The sequence below is a fragment of the Hylobates moloch genome, unplaced genomic scaffold (assembly GCF_009828535.3).
Source record: "Hylobates moloch isolate HMO894 unplaced genomic scaffold, HMol_V3 SCAFFOLD_4, whole genome shotgun sequence".
Lineage (NCBI taxonomy): Eukaryota > Metazoa > Chordata > Mammalia > Primates > Hylobatidae > Hylobates > Hylobates moloch.
In genome coordinates this window covers 30,433,394-30,453,808 of record NW_026652279.1, presented here as the reverse complement: position 1 = coordinate 30,453,808, position 20,415 = coordinate 30,433,394, and the positions used below count along the sequence as shown (strand labels likewise).

At 51.4% G+C, this 20,415-nt stretch overlaps 1 protein-coding gene across 1 annotated transcript in view; it reads left to right on the top strand.

Annotated features, from left to right (window-relative positions):
• Positions 1–20,415, top strand: part of NUP210 (nucleoporin 210) — a 106,131-nt gene that overhangs the window by 49,870 nt on the left and 35,846 nt on the right. The window contains exons 14-20 of the mRNA XM_032149776.2: positions 5,126–5,271; positions 10,748–10,969; positions 12,842–13,015; positions 17,118–17,310; positions 17,595–17,701; positions 19,066–19,170; positions 19,270–19,371. Coding sequence (XP_032005667.1) covers positions 5,126–5,271; positions 10,748–10,969; positions 12,842–13,015; positions 17,118–17,310; positions 17,595–17,701; positions 19,066–19,170; positions 19,270–19,371 — 1,049 coding nt within the window. The remainder of the gene's footprint in view (positions 1–5,125; positions 5,272–10,747; positions 10,970–12,841; positions 13,016–17,117; positions 17,311–17,594; positions 17,702–19,065; positions 19,171–19,269; positions 19,372–20,415) is intronic.

Genomic DNA, 20,415 nt, shown 5'->3' with positions numbered 1-20,415 from the left:
GGGATGGGGTACAGATCTGGGTGTGGCTGACACTGACCCTGGGGCTTTACTCACCTGTGAAATGGGCCCTAAAGATAAGGAAAGGAAGGGCCTCCTCTCTGATTTGCAGAGGAAGAAGACCAAAGGATGGGCGAACTATTGAATAGGAGTAAGATTTGGGCAGAGCATTGGAAGTTAACAGGGATGCCATTTGGTGAGCAGGGGCACCTGTACCAGGGCCTGGAGGTGGGCAGTCCGTGGTGCCTGTGCACTTGGAGGACTGGGAACAGAGGACCCGTTGAATCACAGAGTGCTTTGGAGGGCTTGGACCTAGTGTCCAGGCAGTGGGGAGCCACTGAAGGTTTTTGAACAGAAGAGCGATGTGATCCTGGCAGTGTTTAGGAAGCTTTATTGGCAGAGGTGTTTGTAGGATCGCCTGTGGTGCCAAGTGGCTGTGCATGCAACTGTAGCTGTAATTATGTGCAGAGCTTTTGCAGTTTGAAGCTGCACAGGAGGCCAGTATCTCTGAAAAATCCCTGAGCAGACTGCATCCAGGAGAAACTAAGCTCATGAAGTCTACAGTGTCGTTGCCAGGTAATCATTTAGGATGGAGGAAAAGCCTTGCACATGGGAGAGGCCCGCTGACAGCAGGACGTGAACCACTCCCCTGCATTGCCTGCCACAATCGTCCTGGAGGGAGTCTGCAGGGTGCTGCTCAGGCATGGGCTCAGGTCCCAGGGAGGAAAGTTCAGGGCTTGGAGTTCCACAGGCCTGGGTCTGAGCCACTCCACTCCCTTGCTGGCTGTGTGATGCTGGTGTGCTGCCCAGCCTCTCTGGGCCTTGGGTTCTTTAACTATAAAATGGGATGACAGCTCTTGCTTATTGTGATGGTTACAAGTGAATATCCTTCAGCACGATGCAGGGCGTTTCTCCAGGAGTTTGACTTCTGAAAACAGCAGTCAAGATGGGAATCCTGTGGTGTCAAATTTCTCTTAGGAAGTGCCTTGCACCGCCCCTGGTGTGGAGTGTGCATGGTAGTGTGTAGGGAGGTGTGTAGGGCCCAGGCTGTATGAAAATATGTATCTTAGAAACCTGGGCTCTGTCAGGACAGAGATGCTCACCCCACAGAAACCCATGGGGCTCAAGAGCAGGTCGGATCAGCAGGTTGACCTGTCCCTATAATACCCACCCTGGAGCTTACTTAGCTAAAGAAACAAATTTGGTCCCACGTTAGGTAAACTCCCTCTGCCACCTCCCAGGCTCAGAGCACAGGTAGCCAGGCTCTGATCATGGCTCTGAGGAAGAGCCCTGGTAGCCCTGGCCCAGGCTGGCCTCCCCTCTGTGGATCCCTCTGCTTACTGCAGTTGGACTTGGCGGTCCCATTTCTGCCTTGCCCTCTTGGGTGACATCTTCTTGAAAGCCCCTGGCCTGTGGGCACTACTGTGACTCTCTCAACATGGTGCTGGCATAGACAGACTTACAGAATAGAATACTGAGCCCAGATAAAAACCTGCTCATACATGGTGAAATGATTTTTGGCAAGGGTGCCAAGACTGTCCAATGGGGAAAGGACAGTCTATTTACCAAATGGTGCTGGGACAACCAGGTATCCACATGCATAAGAATGAAGTTAGACCCTTCCATAACTCCAAACACAAAATTTAAGTCACAGTGGATCAATATAAAATTGAAAACTATCAAACTTCTAAAAGAAAACCGGAGGAAAGCTTCAGGACATTGGAATTGGCATTGATTTTTTGGCTATAACACCAGATGCACAGGCTATAAATTAAAAATAGACAAACTGGACTACAACAAAATAAAAAAGTTCTGTATATCAAAGGACACCACAGAGTACAAAGGCAATCTACAGAATGGGAGAAAACATCTGCAAATTGTATAAGGGGTTAATATCTAGGATATGTAAAGAACTCCTACATGTCAGCAGCAATAACACCAATAACCCAATCAAACAGTAGGCAGAGGACTTGAATAGATATTTGTCCAAAGCTGATACACGGACAATAAGCACACGGGAAGATGCTCAACATCACTCATCATCAGAGTGGTGCAAATCAAACCCACAATGAAAAGGACTACACTCCTTAGGATGGCTGCAATCAAAACAACAGAAAACAGCAAATGTTGACAAGGATGTGAAGACACTGGAACTCTTATGCGCTGCTGGTGGGTATGTGAAAGGTGCTGCTGCTGTGGAAAGCAGTATGGTGGTTCCTCAAGAAAGTAAACATTGAGTTACTGTATGATGCAGCAGGCAATCCCGCATCTGGGTGCACATCCAAAGGTATTGAAAGTATGATCCGAAAGAGGTATTTGTGCACCCATGTTCATGGCAGTGTTATTCACAATAGCCAAAAGGTGGAAGCAACCCAGGTGTCCACCGTTGGAAGAATGGATGAACACAATGAGGTCTATCCATACAGTGGAATATTATTCAGCCTTAAGAAGGAAGGAAATTCCAACCCATGCTGCAACATGGAAGAACCTTGAAGACATCATGCTCAGTGAAGTAAGCCAGTCACAAAAGGACAAATACTCTATGATCCCACTTATATGCGATACCTAGAGTAATCAAATTCATGAAGACAGGAAGTATAATGGTAGTGGCCAGGGACTGGAGTGAGGGGAATTGGGAAGTTACTGTATATTGGGTGCAGAGTTTCAGTTTTGTAAGTTGAAGAGTTGTGTGGATGGATGGTGGCGACATCCATTCACAGGCTACATAAATGTACTTAATGCAACTGAACTATACACACAAAAGGTGTTATGGTGGGAAATTTTATCTTACCTGTATTTTATCAGAATTTTTTTAAACAACTTTTTTAAAGATAAAATTTTAGGCTGGGCACGGTAGCCCATGCCCGTAATCCCAGCATTTTGGGAGTCCGAGATGGGAGGATTGCTTAAGCCCAGGAGTTTGAGACCAGCCTGGGCAACATAATGGGACCCTGCCTCTACCAAAAAATGAAAAAACTATCCTGGTGTGGTGGCTCACTTCTGTAGTCCCAGCTAATCAGGAGGCTGAGGTAGGAGACTCACTTGAGCCTGGGAGGTGGAGGTTGCAGTGAGCCAAGATTGTGCCACTGCACTCCAGCCTGGGCGACAGAGCAAGACCATGTCTCAATAAAATAAAAATCTTAAAACTTAATTTAATAATGGCAGGGATGTAGGGCAGCTGTTGGCAGCAGTATAAATTGACACAACCACTTTGGGAAGAGATTTGACAACAGCAACCAATAATGACTACAGCTAAACACATGCATGCCCTGCAGCCTAGCACTTCCTCTCTTAGGGACGCACGCAACAGAAATGCCCAGGTGTGTCCCTCAAGAGGAAGGCACCCAGATGTTTACAGCAATACCATGCAGCACAGCCCCAAACTGGAAGAAACCCACATGTTCACCATAGCATGGGTCAGTCTATTGCTCTGTATTCATACAACAGAATCATATGGAGAATGTGGACAAAGGATCTTCAAGGTGTGACCAATGAGAAATCCCATGAACACTGTGGAATTGAGGAAGCCAGGCACAAAAGAGTTATGCCCATGATTCCTTTTATGGGAACAATACCAAGCAAGATTCAGTTGTGCTGGTAGGCGCCAGGGGGGCGGTTTTCCTTTAGGGAGAGGCCAAATACCAGAAGGGTTTCCAGGAGATTCTGGGGGTACAGATAATATTCTGTTTGTTGATCTGGGTGCTGCATATAGGGTGGGTCCAGTATGTGGAAAAATCATTGTGAATTATATACTCATGTGAATTAAACATTTTTTTTTTTTTAACCGAGTTTTGCTCCCTCATTGCCCACGCAGGAGTGCAATGGTGTGATTTCGGCTCACCACAACCTCCGCCTCCCGGGTTCCAGCAATTCTCCTGCCTCAGCCTCTCAAGTAGCTGGGATTACAGACATGCGCCACCACACACGGCTAATTCTGTATTTTTAATAGAGACAGGATTTCTCCATGTTGGTCAGGCTAGTCTCAAACTCCCGACCTCAGGTGATCCTCCCACCTCAGCCTCCCAAAGTGCTGGGATTGCAGGTGTGAGCCACCGCGCCTGGCCGTGAATTAAACATTTTAATTTTTCTTTTGAGACAGAGTTTCACTCTTATTGCCCAGGCTGGAATGCAATGGCGCGATTTCGGCTCACTGCAACCTCTGCCTCCTGGGTTCAAGTGATTCTCCTATCTCAGCCTCCTGAGTAGCTGGAATTACAGGCAGGTGCCACCACGCCTGGCTAATTTTTTGTATTTTTAGTAGAGACAGGGTTTCTCCATGTTGGTCAGGCTGGTCTCAAACTCCTGACCTCAGGTGATCCACCCACCTCAGCCTCCCAAAATGCTGGGATTACAGGCGTGAGCCACTGTGCCCGGCTGAATTAAATATTTTTTTAAAAATCAGGGCTGGGTGCAGTGGTTCATGCCTGTAATACCAGCACTTTGGGAGGCCGAGGGGGGTGGATAATGAGGTCAGGAGATCGAGATCATCCTGGCTAACACGGTAAAACCCTGTCTCTACTAAAAATACAAAAAATTAGCTGGGCGTGGTGGTGCATGTCTCTAATCCCAGCTACTCAGAAGGCTGAGGCAGGAGAATCGCTTGAACCCAGGAGGCGGAGCTTGCAGTGAGCCGGAGCTTGCCGTGAGCTGAGATCGCGCCACTGCACTCCAGCCTGGGAGACAGAGTGAGACTCCATCTCAAAAAAAAAAATCAGATCAAGGATCAAGCCTGGGATGAAAGAGGGGGCCCCCAGCCTGTTGTGCCTTCCCCACCAAAGGTGATTTCAGGGCTGGGCACAGAGGCTCACACCTGTGATCCCAGCACTTTGGGAGACCGAGGCGGATTGATCACTTGAGGTCAGGAGTTCAAGACCAGCCTGGCCAACATGGCAAGTCCCCATCTCTATTAAAAAAATACAAAAATTAGCCAGGTGTAGTGGTCCATGCCTGTAGTCCCAGCTACCTGGGAGGCTGAGGCAGGAGAATCACTTGAACCCCAGAGGCGGAGGTCGCAGTGAGCCAAGATCATGCCACTGTACTCCAGCCTGGGCAACAGAGCGAGATTCCATCTCAAAAAAAAAAAAAAAAGTGATTTCAGGGTGACCATCTAGTTCTCTCCGTTCCGTAGGGAGGCTGCCACCAGACTCTGAGCACTGCAGCGGCGTCCAGGTAAAGGCCGAGGCCCAGGGCTCTACCACGCTTCTTGTGAGCTACAGACATGGCCACGTCCACCTGAGTGCCAAGATCACCATTGCTGCCTACCTGCCCCTCAAGGTGAGCCAGGGGCCCTGCCCTTTACCAACCCCCTGCCCACTCCTTCCCAGATGCAAATTACCCATTTGCTCTGACGAATTTCCGTGATAAACCCGATTCCTTCAAAATAGCTTTTGGCACAGCTTCCTCTCCCATGATTTCTGGCTAAAAGCAGGATCCATGTGGAAGGAGCAGAGCCTCCCTGATGGGGCAGTGGTTGTGGGCATCTCTGTGGTTATGTGAGACAGCATTTGGCAGGCTTGGCAGGACACCGACCTGCCAGCCTCTCCTAACGAAGGTAGGAATGTGGGCTACAAGGGCTTCAGAAGTGTGTTCAGCAAGGGTCAGAACAGGGGAGTGCTTCCGCTTCACTCCAGAGCTAACCTTCAGGGTCTCCACAGAGCCCTAGAATTGGGACAGCGGCCTTGTAGTATGGCAGATGCTGAGGCCTCCAAGACTGGGGTCAGAGCGGATCTGCCCTGGCCTAGTGTCCATCCATCCTGCTTCCCATCTGAGGATAGTGGTGGCCACGGCCTGTGCGGAGCAGAGCACATAGCCTCAGTGTCCATACCACCCTCCTGAGCTGAGTCCAGCCTGACTCCCACCCGCTCTTGGGCCTTACATTCCCTGCCTGTAAAATGGGACTGAGACAGCTCTTGCCTCATGGGGTTGTGATGAGGATTTGCTGAGCTCACAAATGGAATGAGCTCAGAACACAGTCTAGGGGGTAGTGCAGGCTCAGGAAGGGTTAGTTATTATACATGGATAAAAAAGAACTGGGCCTTCCTCCAGGGTGGGTATGAAGGCTCCGTGCGAAGGCTGCCATGCAGGAGGCTGCTGACTGTAATCATTCCTTTCTTTGAACCCTGCCTGGCTTGCAGGAGGTGCAGAGAGGGTTCGTTGGTGGGGAGTTCCTGCTCCTCCTTCCAGGGAGGGCTGGAGAGCAGTCCTCGGGGAGCCCCAGTCTCCCTGGCTCAGTCAGGCAGTCCTTGCATTTTCTTGCATTTTTCTGCTCCCAGTGTCAGCCTTGAAGACAGCTCCGGTCCTCATGGTTTGTACCATTTTTTTCTTCCTCTCACCCATTCATTGGAAGCAAGTTTGGTGATGTTAGGATTTCTTTTTCTTTTTCTTTTTTCTTTTTTTTTTTTTTGAGATGGAGTTTCGCTCTTGTTGCCCAGGCTGGAGTGCAATGGTGCCATCTCTGCTCACCACAGCCACCGCCTCCCAGGGTTAAGCGATTCTCCTGCCTCGGCCTCCCGAGTAGCTGGGATTACAGGCATGTACCACCATCCCCAGCTAATTTTGTATCTTTAGTAGAGACAGGGTTTCTCCACGTTGGTCAGGCTGGTCCGGAACTCCCAACCACACATGATCCTCCCACCTTGGCCTCCCAAAGTGCTGGGATTATAGGCGTGAGCCACCGTGCCCGGCAATGTTAGGATCTTTTATCTCTGAACCCCTAGCCCTGGGTTCAGTGCCTGGTACAGAGCAGACATCAACCAAGGGTGGTTTTGTTTAGAATGAATGTGTGAGGAAATGTGTCCAAGGTCACCCAGCCAGGGCAGAAGCCAAGGCCTCCTGACCTCCAGAGCAAACATAACAGACACTTCTCAGATGGTCCGTTAGTGATCAGAGGCCTAGCCCTGCTCCTTATCCTCCACCCATTTGTTCCTTCAGCACACAGGCATGAATACCTACTTGTGCAATCCCTGATGCAGGCCCTAGAGATGCACCAGGGCAGAAAACGCAGAACCTTTGTCCCCATGAAGTGACATTCTGACAAAGAGAGGTAGAGACGACCGTAAACAAAGCAAAGAATGTATTTTGCCTCTGCTTGCCATGAAAAAAGTAGAGCATGAAGGGGTGATGGGGGTAGAAGTTTAAAATGAGGAGATCAAGACCTGCCCCCACACCCCAACTCAAGCATAGCACTGCAGCAGGTGAGAGTGTCAGAGAGCAGGGTGGAGAGAGTTGAAATCCCTGAGGACAGCAGGCATTCTGGGGTTGCCCTGTGCACCTTCTGGGAGCTAGAGCATTCACCAGGCACCTGGAGAGGAGTTTTTCAGGGCCCCTCCTGGCTCTGGATTATCAGGGCGTTTGGCTGGAGCAGCAGAAGCCAGAAGCTGAGCTCACAGTCCTGAGCTGAGATGTAAGGATGAAGATAAGGTAGACATGTCCCTCAGGGAGGTGGCTTCCTGATTGGACAGATTACAGAGAAAAGTGGATATGGGTCTCTTCTCTTTTCATCTGTCTTCTTCCTAGTTAGCAGGTAAGATCAGGTTTATTTACAAGGAACAAAAGCCAAGTGACAGAAACTTAACCAATAGAGGAATTGATGTCTCTGTCACACATGAGGAATATTTGGAATATTTGGGCTTTGACACCCGCGGAGGAGCCTGCACAATTCATGAGCATCCTTCATCAGCTGCGTTGTTAACCTGTCTCCTTGGCACAGGGTTCCATGATACTTTCAAGCCTGAGGGAGAGAATTAAACAGGAAGGTGATAATTCCTCATCCTCCGGTTGTTAATTGTAGAACACACAGCTCCTTCGCACAGTTCTTTCACTTTGGGCTGGTCATGAAAATGTCTTTAGCAAGATACACAGTGGCCTGCTTTGCCCATAGTGGGGTTTTATTGGTTGTGGCCATGAGATGTGGGTAAGAGCATGGGATCAAGAGTCAGAACAGACCCAGGCCCACCAGCTGGATTAGCTTGGTTTGGTGTCTTCATCTGCTGGGATTTATCCTTTCTGTCTATAAAGTGGGGATGACAGTTAATAATCATAACAGTTTCTAACAGCAGGGGCCATTGATTGAGCGTGTGCTAGTCATATATTCAGGTCTTTCATTCTAGCCCCTGAATCGCACCAGTAGCCCCTCGAGGTAGGCATTATCATTGTACCCATTTCACAGGATGGGGAAACAGCCTTGTAGACATTAACTTGTTTAAGGTCCCACACTAGCTTCGCTCCAGTGGGGACAGAGAAGCAAATGATGGTATATCCAGTGATGTCTGAGGGGCAGAGATGAAGAGTTGAGCTGGAAAGAGGGTGACAGGGGAAGGGAGACCCTGTTTCAGACAGGCTCAGCAGAGGCCTGCCTGAGGAGGTGACGCTCAGGCAGAGGCCTGAGTGACGTGCAGAACTGGGTTGTGCTGCTGTCTCCAGCAGAGAGTTCTGAGAGGATAAGAGATGAAGGCCCTAAGCATACTTAGTGCTTCTCCTGCAGGAAACAGGGGCCACGCCTGGCTCTGTTGAAGGTCGAGTCTGGGGATGGGTTACAGCAGGGGCACCAATAGCCTCCTTGGAATTGTTTGTGTGTGAGCACACATGTGCAGGGAGGGATGCCCAGAGACAGTCGATAACCTATATCAGATTCAAAAAATGTTCATATTCAAAAACAAAGTCAAAAGGACAGAATTCTCATTTGAAAAGTCATAGTCTGTTCAGGTCGCCTTAACAAAACACCTTGGACTGGGTAGCTTATAAACAACAGAAATTGCTTTCTTGCAGTTTAGGAGCTGGGAAGTCCAAGGTCAAGGCACCAGCAGATTTTGGTGACTGGTGAGGGCTTCCTTCCTCAGAGATAGCCATAATTTGGATGTTCGTGTCCCCGCAAAATACATATGTTGAAATGCTGACCCCCACAGCAATGGAGCTGAGGTCTTTGAGGGGTGATTAGATCATGAGGGCAGAAGCTTCACGGCTGAGATTAGTGCCCTTATAAAAGAACCCAGAGAGCTAGCATGACCCTTCCACTGTGTGCAGAGGTGGAAGAGGTTTTTCTGTGGGTGGGGAGGGAATATTTTTCTTATAAGGTTTTTCCTTCCTCATGTGGTTAAGATCATGCCATAGACACAGAAGGAAACAGACACACCCTACCCTCCACGAGCCTATAGCCTGATCAGGGAGACCCCCAAGCCGTGAAGCTCCTTCAGGGTGAGGAGCACCAGGTGAAGTGGGGGCCAGAGAAGAGTCGCCTGGGCCACAGGTTGGCGCTGGGTGGGGGAAGAAGCAGGGCTTTCTGGAGGCCAATGTGCTGAGCCCTGCAGTGTGAGGAGGGGTCACCTAAGTGAGACAGGGCAGGAGGGTAGCCTCTGCGAAGGCCTGGGGACAGCTGAGCATGGTTCTCTAGAAGGATGCCACTAGTCTGTAGCTGGGACTGGGGTCAGGTTGGGAGAGCCCAAGTCCCAGGACAGAAGCTGAGCCTGTATTCTGAGGGCCGTGGGTGCTGTGGAATAGTTTAATGCAGAAGGGACAGGGTCAGGTCTGTGTCTTAGTAAGAGACACATGGGCAGCTGTTTGAAGGGAGAGTAGATGGGTCTAGCAGGGAGCAGATTGACAAGTGAGGACTTGGCAGTCACTGCAGTGGGACCCTCTGCAGTGGGAGGTTAGCCCAGCTGGGCAGGGAGTCAAGGAGCAGGACTGTGGGACCCCTCAGAGTGAATCCCTCCTCTCCGCACCCCTGCTGTGTCACTGGAGGGAGGAGTCCTGTGGAGTCTCCACGTCTTCCTGGAGGTTGGCTGGGAATGACACCCTGTTACATAGAATCTAACACTGCCATTGCCCACACCAGGAGGCCATGGGGCCGTTGGCACCATTGGTTGCCCTAGGCCGTGGAGGAAATGAGAGCTTTGTGTGAAATATTACTTTAATTCTTCCTTTGTTTACTGGGTACTTTAAGGACTCCACAGTTTTACTTGCCAATTCACTTTCATTCAACAAAGAATTGTTGAGCACCCACTATGTTCCAGGCATGGTTCTAGGTGCCACAAGACTCACCTTCGAAGCTCATGCATACATGGTGCAAAGTGTGGGAAGCCCAGCGGCTCAGAAGGAAGGGAACAGACCACCGGCAATGATGCCAGCAAGGACACCACAGGCTGCATCTCCATTGGGCACCTGGTGGATATCTCTTTAGGATTTTATGCTTTTTACAGCAACATGGTTGTGATCAAACTGCACCATCAGATTTGTATCCTGCGCTTGTAGATCTTTGTGAAGACTGCTTTGGGGGCCCGCATCAGCTTCCGTCGCTGGGAAACACCATGTGTACTGAGCCCCTTGTGCTGGATTGTAGATTATTGTTGGTTATTTGCTGTGGGAAATAATAGGGTGATGAACATCTGTCTGTGCATTGACATGTTTCTCTCCATTGTGTTGTTAGGTTAGGTTCCAGATGGGGAATTCCTGGGTTCCAGGGCTGTGGGTATTTTCAAGGCTTTTACCAGATTGTTTGACAAAAGAGGCAAATCCATGTACACCCTCCAGCAGTCTGTCAGAGTGAGGGCTTAATTCTATCTACACCCCATTCCTCTGGATCTTTGCAACGATCCCCATGAGTACTGCAGATGAGGAGAATGAGTTTCAAACAGGACATGGGGTTTGCCTGACCACTGGCCCCCACAAGCAGGGTGAGGATGCGGGACTGGGATGCCCAGCTCCCGCCCGTGCTGCCTTAGAAGAATGCCAAGTCTTCCGCCTCTTCCTTCCCCAGGCTGTGGATCCCTCCTCTGTTGCCTTGGTAACCCTGGGCTCCTCAAAGGAGATGCTGTTTGAAGGAGGTCCCAGACCTTGGATCCTGGAACCATCCAAATTCTTCCAGAACGTCACCGCTGAGGACACTGACAGCATCAGCCTGGCTCTCTTTGCCCCCCATTCCTCCCGGAATTATCAGCAACACTGGATCCTTGTGACTTGTCAGGCTTTGGGTGAGCAGGTGAGTGGGCAGCTGCTCCAGACCCTCCTTGCCGTAAGGCAGGGTTGGAAAATGACTCTCTCAGTATTGTTTTATTTACTCCTTGGAGTAACCCTGAGAGACAGCCACTCCTATTGTACCCATTTTACAGACAGGCAAACTGAGGCATGGTGAGGTGGAATGACTCAATGAACGCCAAGCAGGTGTGGCAATGGGGACCTCCTGCTATACCAGCTTTCATAGAGCAGGCCAGTTGGGTGGCTTGCCACCTCCATGGGCTTCAGCATCCCCCACTAACCAAACCAGAGCTGGAGGCTTTGAGTTCGGGGGTCACAAGTCCAATGTCTCCAGGGTCGTAAATGAATGAGGCTGTAGACCCAGGTTTGACACTTCTTGTTGGTTCTTGAGGATAACCTGGAAATCACAATAGTTTTTTTTTGCATAGGTAATCTCTTAAGTTTTTTAATGCTGAAAACCAAAAGCTGAGGAGGCTGAGGGGACCAGACAAAACACATGTGTGACCTGAATCCCCACGTGCTGACTGGAGGGCATCTTGCTGTTCAGGCGCCTTGGGGCCTGGCAGTTCTTCCCCGGAGAGGGTGGGCTGAGAGCTTTTGGGGCTTCTGGTGGGCATCTACTGCTCCGTTTCCAAGGCAGGAAGCCCAAAGCAAAAGGGGTATTCGGCGGGAATCAGGAAGATGGGAGAGAGCCCATTTCTTTGGGAAGTGAAGGATACTTCCTGCATGTGTAGCAGGGCAAAGAATGTCAATTGGCAATAAAATGCACATGCATGCCTCCCACGGTGCCCTATGGCATCAGCCATGCCACAGCTGCCCTGGTATGGCCAGAAAATATGCCTGGTGATAGGTTCCACTCACCAGTGGGGTGGTTTTAGAAAAACAATAAAACAACAAGAACAATAGCAGCATCATAATAAATAATACAATAAGAAGAATAAAATTCCTCATGAATTAAGTTGTATATATTTCTTATCCCTGGCATGACCCCACCATCCCTGTCCCCTCTCAGGGCTGTAGGAATTTGACCTCCAATTGGGGTTACCTCTAGGGCCCTCCCAATCCATTGCTCTGTGGCTCCCTCACATGGGGCACCGAGTACAGACAGAAAGCCTGCGTGGAGTCAGGGAGGACACTGCCCTTGGTCCTGCCTCATGGTCAGGAGGGGTGGGGGCTCGTGTCCTCCATCAAGTGCATGTCATCTGAGGAGGCTGAGGGCGCTACCTCAAGATGGGCCCTGAGCCATGGTGCTCCAAAAAAGAGGAGATTGGATATGATTTCTGAGGTCCCAGCTCTCCAGGCAGACAGGTTTCCCTCTTTTCTTGCACCATGGATTTCCCTCTCTGCAGCAGCCCCTGGAGCTGCAGAGCACGAGCAGGCGGAGGGCAGGCCCTGCCTCCAGGCTGCAGCTGCTCCTGGGCATTGTCTTGCAGAGTTCCTATCTGATTCGCTTGCCCCGTCATCATTCTGCAGCATGCACTTCCCACATCTGTCCCTCATTCCATGGGTGTTTTCACCTCCATATGGACTCCTCATTGAAGCATCCTTGAACTTGTGAATTTGCTAATGCAACCGTGGGGTTTTCCTAGGGTCCTGGGAAACCATGAAGCCTCACCGGGTCTACCTCTTCCTGGGATAGGAGCAGCCCATAGGGCACGTGGGCTCCCATCTGAGAGTCTCTTAGGTGTTGAGAAAGTGCTTTCCCACCTGTGTGCCACTGGGCCTTTGTTAAGACCCTGTGGCATGGGTATCATCATCACTGCCATCCTATAGAGGAGAAAACTGAGTCAGAGGGAGCTGGGATGGGGTGTGGCACAGCTCAGAGAGGAGTGAGAACTCAAGCGTGGGGGTCTGACTGCTCACTGTGCCCTACCAGGTCATCGTCCTGTCGGTGGGGAACAAGCCCAGCCTCACCAACCCCTTCCCTGCAGTGGAGCCTGCCGTGGTGAAGTTCGTCTGCACCCCACCATCCAGGCTCACCCTCTCTCCTGTCTACACCAGCCCCCAGCTGGACGTGTCCTGTCCGCTGCTGCAGCAGAACAAGCAGGTGGTGAGTGTGGGCTATGCTCGGGAGGAGGCGAGGGTGCCGCCCGCTTGGGCAGGAGGACATTGGCGGCCTTGCCCATGGTCCCAAGCATTGTAACGGACATAGCTCCACACTGCACTTCCTTCGTCTCAACAGCTGGCCCTGTGAGGGCGCTGGTTTCATTTGTGTTTTATATGCAGGGGACACACAGCTTGGAGAGGTGAGGGACATACCAAAGTCACAGCTACTAGTGGCAGTGCCAGGTGAAGATAGAGTCCTTTTCCACATTCGCTGCCTGTCTTTGTTTGGCACTTGGTAGTTTAAAAATAACTTGTTGTCTTTTGTGCCTTGAGGGTGTTAAAATGGGGCTTGCTGTCTATGGACAGAGTATGTAGGGTCAGAGCAGGCATGGGGGCTGCTGAGGAGAGGTGACCAGCTATAGCATCCCCATGATGTGGGCGATGTGGGGCTGTGTTTCAGAAGTAAGTGTTGGGAGGGGAAGAAAGTCCCTTGGGAGTCTGTCTAACAGCAGGGATGGTAGGGGAAGCCACAGGTCTGTTCCCCTTGGACTTGAGACATATCCATGCCTTAGTCCCTAGGGCATTCAGAGCCCAAGGTGCTGAGTGTGTCCAGGGTAAGGGACATGAGACATCCTCTGGCCAGCACCAGCCCCCAGCCCCTTTTCAGAGGAGGGGGGTGGGCGGCTCCTCACTCCTTGAGTATGTACTTATGGAGCATGTCCTCTGTGCCAGGCACAGGTCTGAGTTTTGGATTGCACAGTAATCAGGACAGGCAAGGAACTTGCCTCCCAGAGATGACAGGGAGACCAGGAGATGCACAAATAAGATGGATCAGAGGTGGCAAGCGCTGCAAGGGAAGTGAAATAGGGCACGCAGCAGAGCGAGGAGGAGGCTGCTCAGGAGGAGCGGAGTGGGGCTCTGAGGAGGGCATGTGTGAGCTCATCGCGATCTAACGCTGTGGAACTCACTCCATTTATTCTTTGCGAGTCCTAGAGCAGACCCTGGCTCATAGGAGGAGCTCAGTAACTAGGAGCGATGGATGAGTGAACCAGCGAATGCACTGTGCATGTGCTACTCGTCTTCACCCTTGACTCTTGCAGACTCATGGGTGGAGAAGCCACACTGCTGGATAACTGACCAGGGAGTAGCTGAACTGGAGAGCAGGTCCTCTCTGGACAGGCAGCCTGTTCAGCTCAGGGACAGTCAATTCAACCCCAGGCTGGCCCAGCTTTCTCACTTTCAAAGAAAAATCATACCTATGTGCATCTTCCCTGTCCTTAGCATTGGCTGTGAGCTGAGCAGGCCACGTTGGGGCTGGATTGTGCCTGGTCTGTCTGTTGGCCAGGACCTCTGCTTTAGCCCAGGGTTGTCTCTCTGGACTTAAATATGATGGCTGCAGGGCTTGACTCTGATTAGGCTTTGCACATCATAGATGTCGCCAGAAAATAATGGACCTCAAACACGGAGTGGCTGTGTGATCCATCAGTCCTCAGGTTCCTGAGCCACCAGCCAGCCGTTGAGGCGTGACCCTGGCAATTTAGAGCCTCATTAGGGAACTTTTTTTTTTTTCTTTTTGAGACAGTCTCGCTCTGTTGCCCAGGCTGGAGTGCAGTGGTGCAATCTCGGCTCACTGCAACCTCCACCTCCCGGGTTCAAGTGATTCTCCTGCCTCAGCCTCCCGAGTAGCTGGGATTACAGGCATGCGCCACCACGCCCAGCTAATTTTTCTATTTTTAGTAGAGATAGGGTTTCACCATATTGGTCAGGCTGGTCTCAAACTCCTGACCTCGTGATCCACCCGCCTCAGCCTCCCAAAGTGCTGGGATTACAGGCGTGAGCCACCATGCCTGGCCAGTCATTAGGGAACTTTGAGAAAGATATATCCCTGCAATGCAGCCTGGGTGCAGGATCAAGGTAATTTTATACTCTCCAACTTCAGAGGCTACCCAAGATGTGTTTGCAGATTAAATTATTGGTGGGGAGAGACATCAGAATGGAATTGACTGATCAGAATGACAAGGTAGAGCCAGGCTCAGCCTGACGCTGGCCCTCCGAGCAGGTCCTCTAGCGTGTGGCTCGCTCACTGTGGGTGGGCACCAGTTGCATGGGACTGATTAGGGGCTTGAATGGGGCTGCCCCCAGATGAGACACCAGAGATTGGCCACACTGAGTCAGGGGAGGTCCTTGGGCTCTACAATCAGGCCAGCTGAGTTCCACCCCTAAACCTGTGTGACCTTGGACAAGTCATTTAACGTTTAACGTCCCTGGACTTCAGCCTCCCTGTTTGTAATATGGGGCTTATGTTGTTGCCTCAAATGGGCCAGTTAGCTTGCACGTGTGCTTGGCCAGTGTCAATTTCCTTCCCTGGAGGAGCATTGGTTTTCCAGCCAGGATTGCATCTGGGGGAGCCATGGAGCACCTAGGATAGGTCCTTACAGCCCCTGCCCAAACTCCCGGCTTCTATATTATGAATAATGATGAGACCTTTGCATGCCTGCTGATGGTGCTGGCCTACTCTCAGCAGGGCGTGGATTAAGAATTTGTAGCCTGCTTGAATCAAGTGTTCTCTTGGGGCAAGAGAGCTAGGAGTTGGGAGGAGCCCTCATGGTGCAGGTGGGGTGTTTTGTGACTGTATCAGTCAGGCAGGCGGGGTCTGGCCAGGCTGCCACAGCAAACAAGCCCACATCCCGTAGCTTCACATGGCACAAGCTCACCTCTTGCCCATGCTGCATGAGCCTCTCTAGTTGTCTGGGAGACTTGCTTTGCGTCATTGTGATCTTCATTCCAAGACATGGGCTGTGGAGCAGCCACCATGTTGATCATGGCAGGTGCCACTGTGGAGAGAAAGGGAATGTGGCAGGTCAGGATCTGGCAGTGAAGCTTCCTCCTAGTCCCATTTCACTGGCCAGAGCAAGTGCCTCAGTCACTTCTAACCAGAGTATGAGAGAAGGGTAGTTCTTCCTGCAGGACCCCCCTCTCCCCAAATAGAAAACTAGCCCTGTTTGTGAATGATGCTCATGGCTGCCCCCTTTCCTACCCAAATGTAGGAAGGCTCTCTAAAATGACCTTGCAGTCCCCATATTTAAATCCCTCGGTTGTGCTTTGTGTGTCACAGCTAGAGAAACTGAGGTTCAGGGAGTTCATAACTTGCCTGGGCACTGAGAGGTGGAGCTGGGGCTCAGTCCAAGTTGTGGGGTCAGAGACACTTGGCCTCTGCTTTGTGGCCCTGCCCACATTGCCCCCATGCTATGAAGCCAGAGAAGCAAGGGATAGCCCGCAGGAAAGAGGCTTGATTCAGCCGGTTTCTAAGGGGAGAGTCTGCTCGGGGAGCAAGAGATCAAGCCAGAGTGCTGGGAATCCAGGATTTGGACCTGCAGCCTGGAGCTCCCATCCTGAACCTCCTTGGATGAGCTCCTTTCCCTGCCTGGGCTTGTGCTTTCTTCACATGGGGATGACCCCTTCCACCTTCCTGGGACATTTAAGGATTAGGCGAGTATTCCACTTTGAAAGGAGCTGTACATCGCCAGTGGCTCTGGGACATCTTAGGCGTTGAAATCTGCATTCCTGTGAAACCACTAGTGGGGCCATCCTAGAGGTGCTGACATGTGCCTGGGTGGGGGATGGCAATCATTTGGAAAGGTGAGGGCAGAGGGGAAGGAGAGCAGCCTACCCACAGTAGTAGGCCAGGGTGGGGCTTCCCAGCTTCAGCACTGTTGACATTTGGGGCCAGATAGTTCCTGTGGGGGGCTGTCCTGTGTATTGTAGGGTGTTTAGCAGCATCATGGACCTCTCCCGACTAGATGCCAGTGGCAACCCCCTGACTCATCAGTAGGGACAGCCAGAAATGCCTCCAGTGTTGCTGAAGGCCCCCTAGTGGTTCTCATTCCATTGAGAGCTGTGGTCTGGAGCCAGAGGCCAGCTTGGACAGGGCCATGGGGGGACCTGGTGGGTGGCAATAGTGAGGATTGCTTTCTGGCTCATCCCATTCCCTCACCAGCACCTCCAAGAGCCCACAGGGCAGCTGCTGGCCTCAGAATGCACTGCGTGGTCAGTGTCCAGGTCCAGTCCTGGGGGTGACCACAGCATCTGACCTGTGTTCCCTGCAGGTCCCAGTGTCCAGCCACCGCAACCCCCTGCTGGACCTGGCTGCTTACGACCAGGAGGGCCGCCGGTTCGACAACTTCAGCTCTCTGAGCATCCAATGGGAGTCCACCAGGCCACTGTTAGCCAGCATCGAGCCTGAGCTGCCCATGCAGCTGGTGTCCCAGGACAATGAGAGTGGCCAAAAGAAGCTGCACGGTGAGCTGGGTGCAAGCCCGACGGCCCAGGCAGGAGATCAGAGACCAGACAGGAAGCCTGCCAAGGTGGGCCAGTGCCTGTGGGAGCTTAGTTATCTGCGCTTAGGTCCTGTTAACTCTTGCAATCCACATAGTTTCAACACATACAGTTGTCTTTTCAGATTCTTCAACACACACAGTTGTCTGTTTTCAGATTTGAAACTGCAAATCAGAAGAAGGGAGGGGCTGCTTCAGGGGTGGTGATGGGCAGACATCCAACGGTGGCTTCCCTCTTCCTGGTCTCAGGTTTGCAGGCCATTTTGGTTCACGAGGCATCAGGAACCACAGCCATCACTGCCACTGCCACTGGCTACCAGGAGTCCCACCTCAGCTCTGCCAGAATAAAGCAGCCGGTATCTCCCAGGGCCCAGTGGTGGGTGGGCTATGGGTAGTGGGGCAAGCCTCCTACTTCTGCTTAAATTCCACCGGGTATCACAGTGTCCTGAGTCACTGTCTGCTTGACCACCACTCCCCCACCCCAGCCTCTTGGAGGCCCCAGGAGAGGCACTGCTATTAATAGTAGGGGACCAGTAGGTACATTGGAGGTGGGAATGGGAAGGGCTTCTCAAGAATAGCCCTTCCTGGATGACAGCCACCTCATGGGGGGTATAGCCACAAGGAAACTTAGGTCTTGAATAAGGTGGAGGCAGCAGGTACAGGCTGGAAGGAGAAGGTGGGACTGTATTCCCAGGGTCCCTAAATGCCAGAATGAGGCACTTCTATTGTCCTTCTGGGAGCAAACTTTGAAAGAGGCTGGGGGCCTATGGGGGCAGCACTGGGGAGGCTGGCCTGGAGGGAGGTGGTCACTGAAGGGGCACACCTGTGCCTGTCCCTGATGGCTCAGTCCTCACTGGCACCAGGAGTCCCTTGATTGGGAGTGGGGTGGCATCATGGCCTCCTGCCTGATGCCTGAGCACCCTGACATGTTCCCCCCAGGACTTTGCACTTCCTCCCTCTGCCCTGATGTCCCCCCCACCCCCCATTGCTGAGTCACTCGGGCTTCCTCCCCTTGCAGTCTCTGTTCCCCTGAGAGTTGCTCTCCCTTGCAGACACCTTCCTTGTCCTTGTCGCCCACACTACACACCTTCCTGTCATTGACTGACTGTTGCTTTTCCATCCGTGCATTGGAGTCGCCTCTCCCTGCGGGCAGTTGTTGCACCCTGAGTGCCTAGCACATCTGTGGCCTCGAGGAGGTGCTCAAACACGTGACCTCCTGGGGGCCTCAGATCTGGGTGGCTCCCTTGTGTGACACATGGCAGGAAGCAGAGCTCAGTGGGTCATGTGCCACCCTAGGGGATGAGGGCTGTCATTGTCCTCTCCTGAGCCAGCCTTGGCCACTCTTCCAGGGGACCCTCCCCCGATGCCTGGCCTGGCCGGTGGCCACACGCTCTGAAGCTGACCCTTTGCTGTGAGGTCCTGCAAGGCAGGGCGTGTGTGTGAGTTGCCCACCACTGGGGCCTGGTGGGTTGGGGTGGCGTCTTCTAAGCTGGATTGGTGCCAACCCCCTCCTCAGTTGCAGGAGGAGCCTGCAACTCATTCCACCTCAGGAGGCTGAAGGGAGGCTTCAAAGGGCCTGTGGCCATTCTGCTGGGCTCAGGAGCACCAGGGGCTTGTGGCCAGGAGCAAGGCCAGGCCCTAGGGCCTTTGGGCCTGCTCTTCCCGAGGGGCGGCCTAATCATGTCCTCCTGGATCTGATGACCTTGCCGTTGCCCTTCAGCATGACCCTCTGGTGCCTCTGTCGGCCTCCATAGAGCTCATCCTGGTGGAGGACGTGAGGGTGAGCCCAGAAGAGGTGACCATCTACAACCACCCTGGCATCCAGGTACAGTCCTTGCCCTGCCACCTTCCTGGGCAAGACCCACAGGGGGACTCCTCGCCCTCCCACATGCGGCCCAACCCTCCCTGCATCTGTCTCCTGCAGGCAGAGCTCCGCATCAGGGAAGGCTCAGGTTACTTCTTCCTCAACACCAGCACCTCAGATGTTGTCAAAGTGGCCTACCAGGAGGCCAGGGGTGTCGCCATGGTAAGCTTGGGCCATCGGTCCCCACTGTTGGTTTTCATTCTTTATCTGGGCTGTTGTGTGGTTAATTGATTGATTATTTTGAAAGCTAGCACTTGGCTCACACTCGGAATCCTAGAACTTTGGGAGGTCGAGGCAGGAAGATCACTTGAGCCCAGGAGTTCAAGACCAGCCTGGACAATATAGTGAGACCCCCATCTCTACAAAAAGAAAAAGAAAAATCAAAAAATTAGCTGGGCATGGTAGCACAGGCCTGTGGTCCCAGCTACACAAGAACCTGAGGCAGGAGGATTGCTTGAACCCAGGAGGTTGAGGGGTGCATTGAGCAGTGGTCATGCTCCAGCCTGGGCAACAGACCTGGGTGAGAAACCCAGACCCTGTCTCCAAAAAAAAAAAAAAAAAAAGCTGGCACTTAATCACATCAGCTATAATTAGCAAGGTCTTTAGATTCTCTGATTCATTCTACAACTTTAGTCATTCTCATGAAACCTTTGTGATTTGTATTCCCTGTCCACAAACTGTTAGTTATCTAATGGTTTCCTTTCAATCAATCCTTTAAGATTAAAATATTATTCCATAAGGAGCACTGTAACAGCCATAAAGAAAATTCTTTTAAAAGATGTCTCAACTTTCTCTATTTTTCCTGTGTTTCTCTCTTGACCCTCTCCCTGCTCTTGCAAGCATTGACTTTAGCTGTGCTCATGGCATGGAAGAGTTTAATGTTCTGCTTTTATTATGTTATTTTAAGTTTTTATGTTTTTGCATGTTGCTAATGTAAGCTGGCAGTCCATATTCAAGTTTGCTAATGCTTTCTTTTGCCAGTTTAAATCTACTCTTGTGCCTTTGTAGTGAATTTTTCATTTCAGCTATTATACTTTTCTTTTTATTTGTATTTTTATTTTTTATTTTATTTTATTTTTTTATTTTATTATTATACTTTAGGTTTTAGGGTACATGTGCACAATGTGCAGGTTTGTTACATATGTATCCATGTGCTATGTTGGTTTGCTGCACCCATTAACTCATCATTTAGCATTAGGTATATCT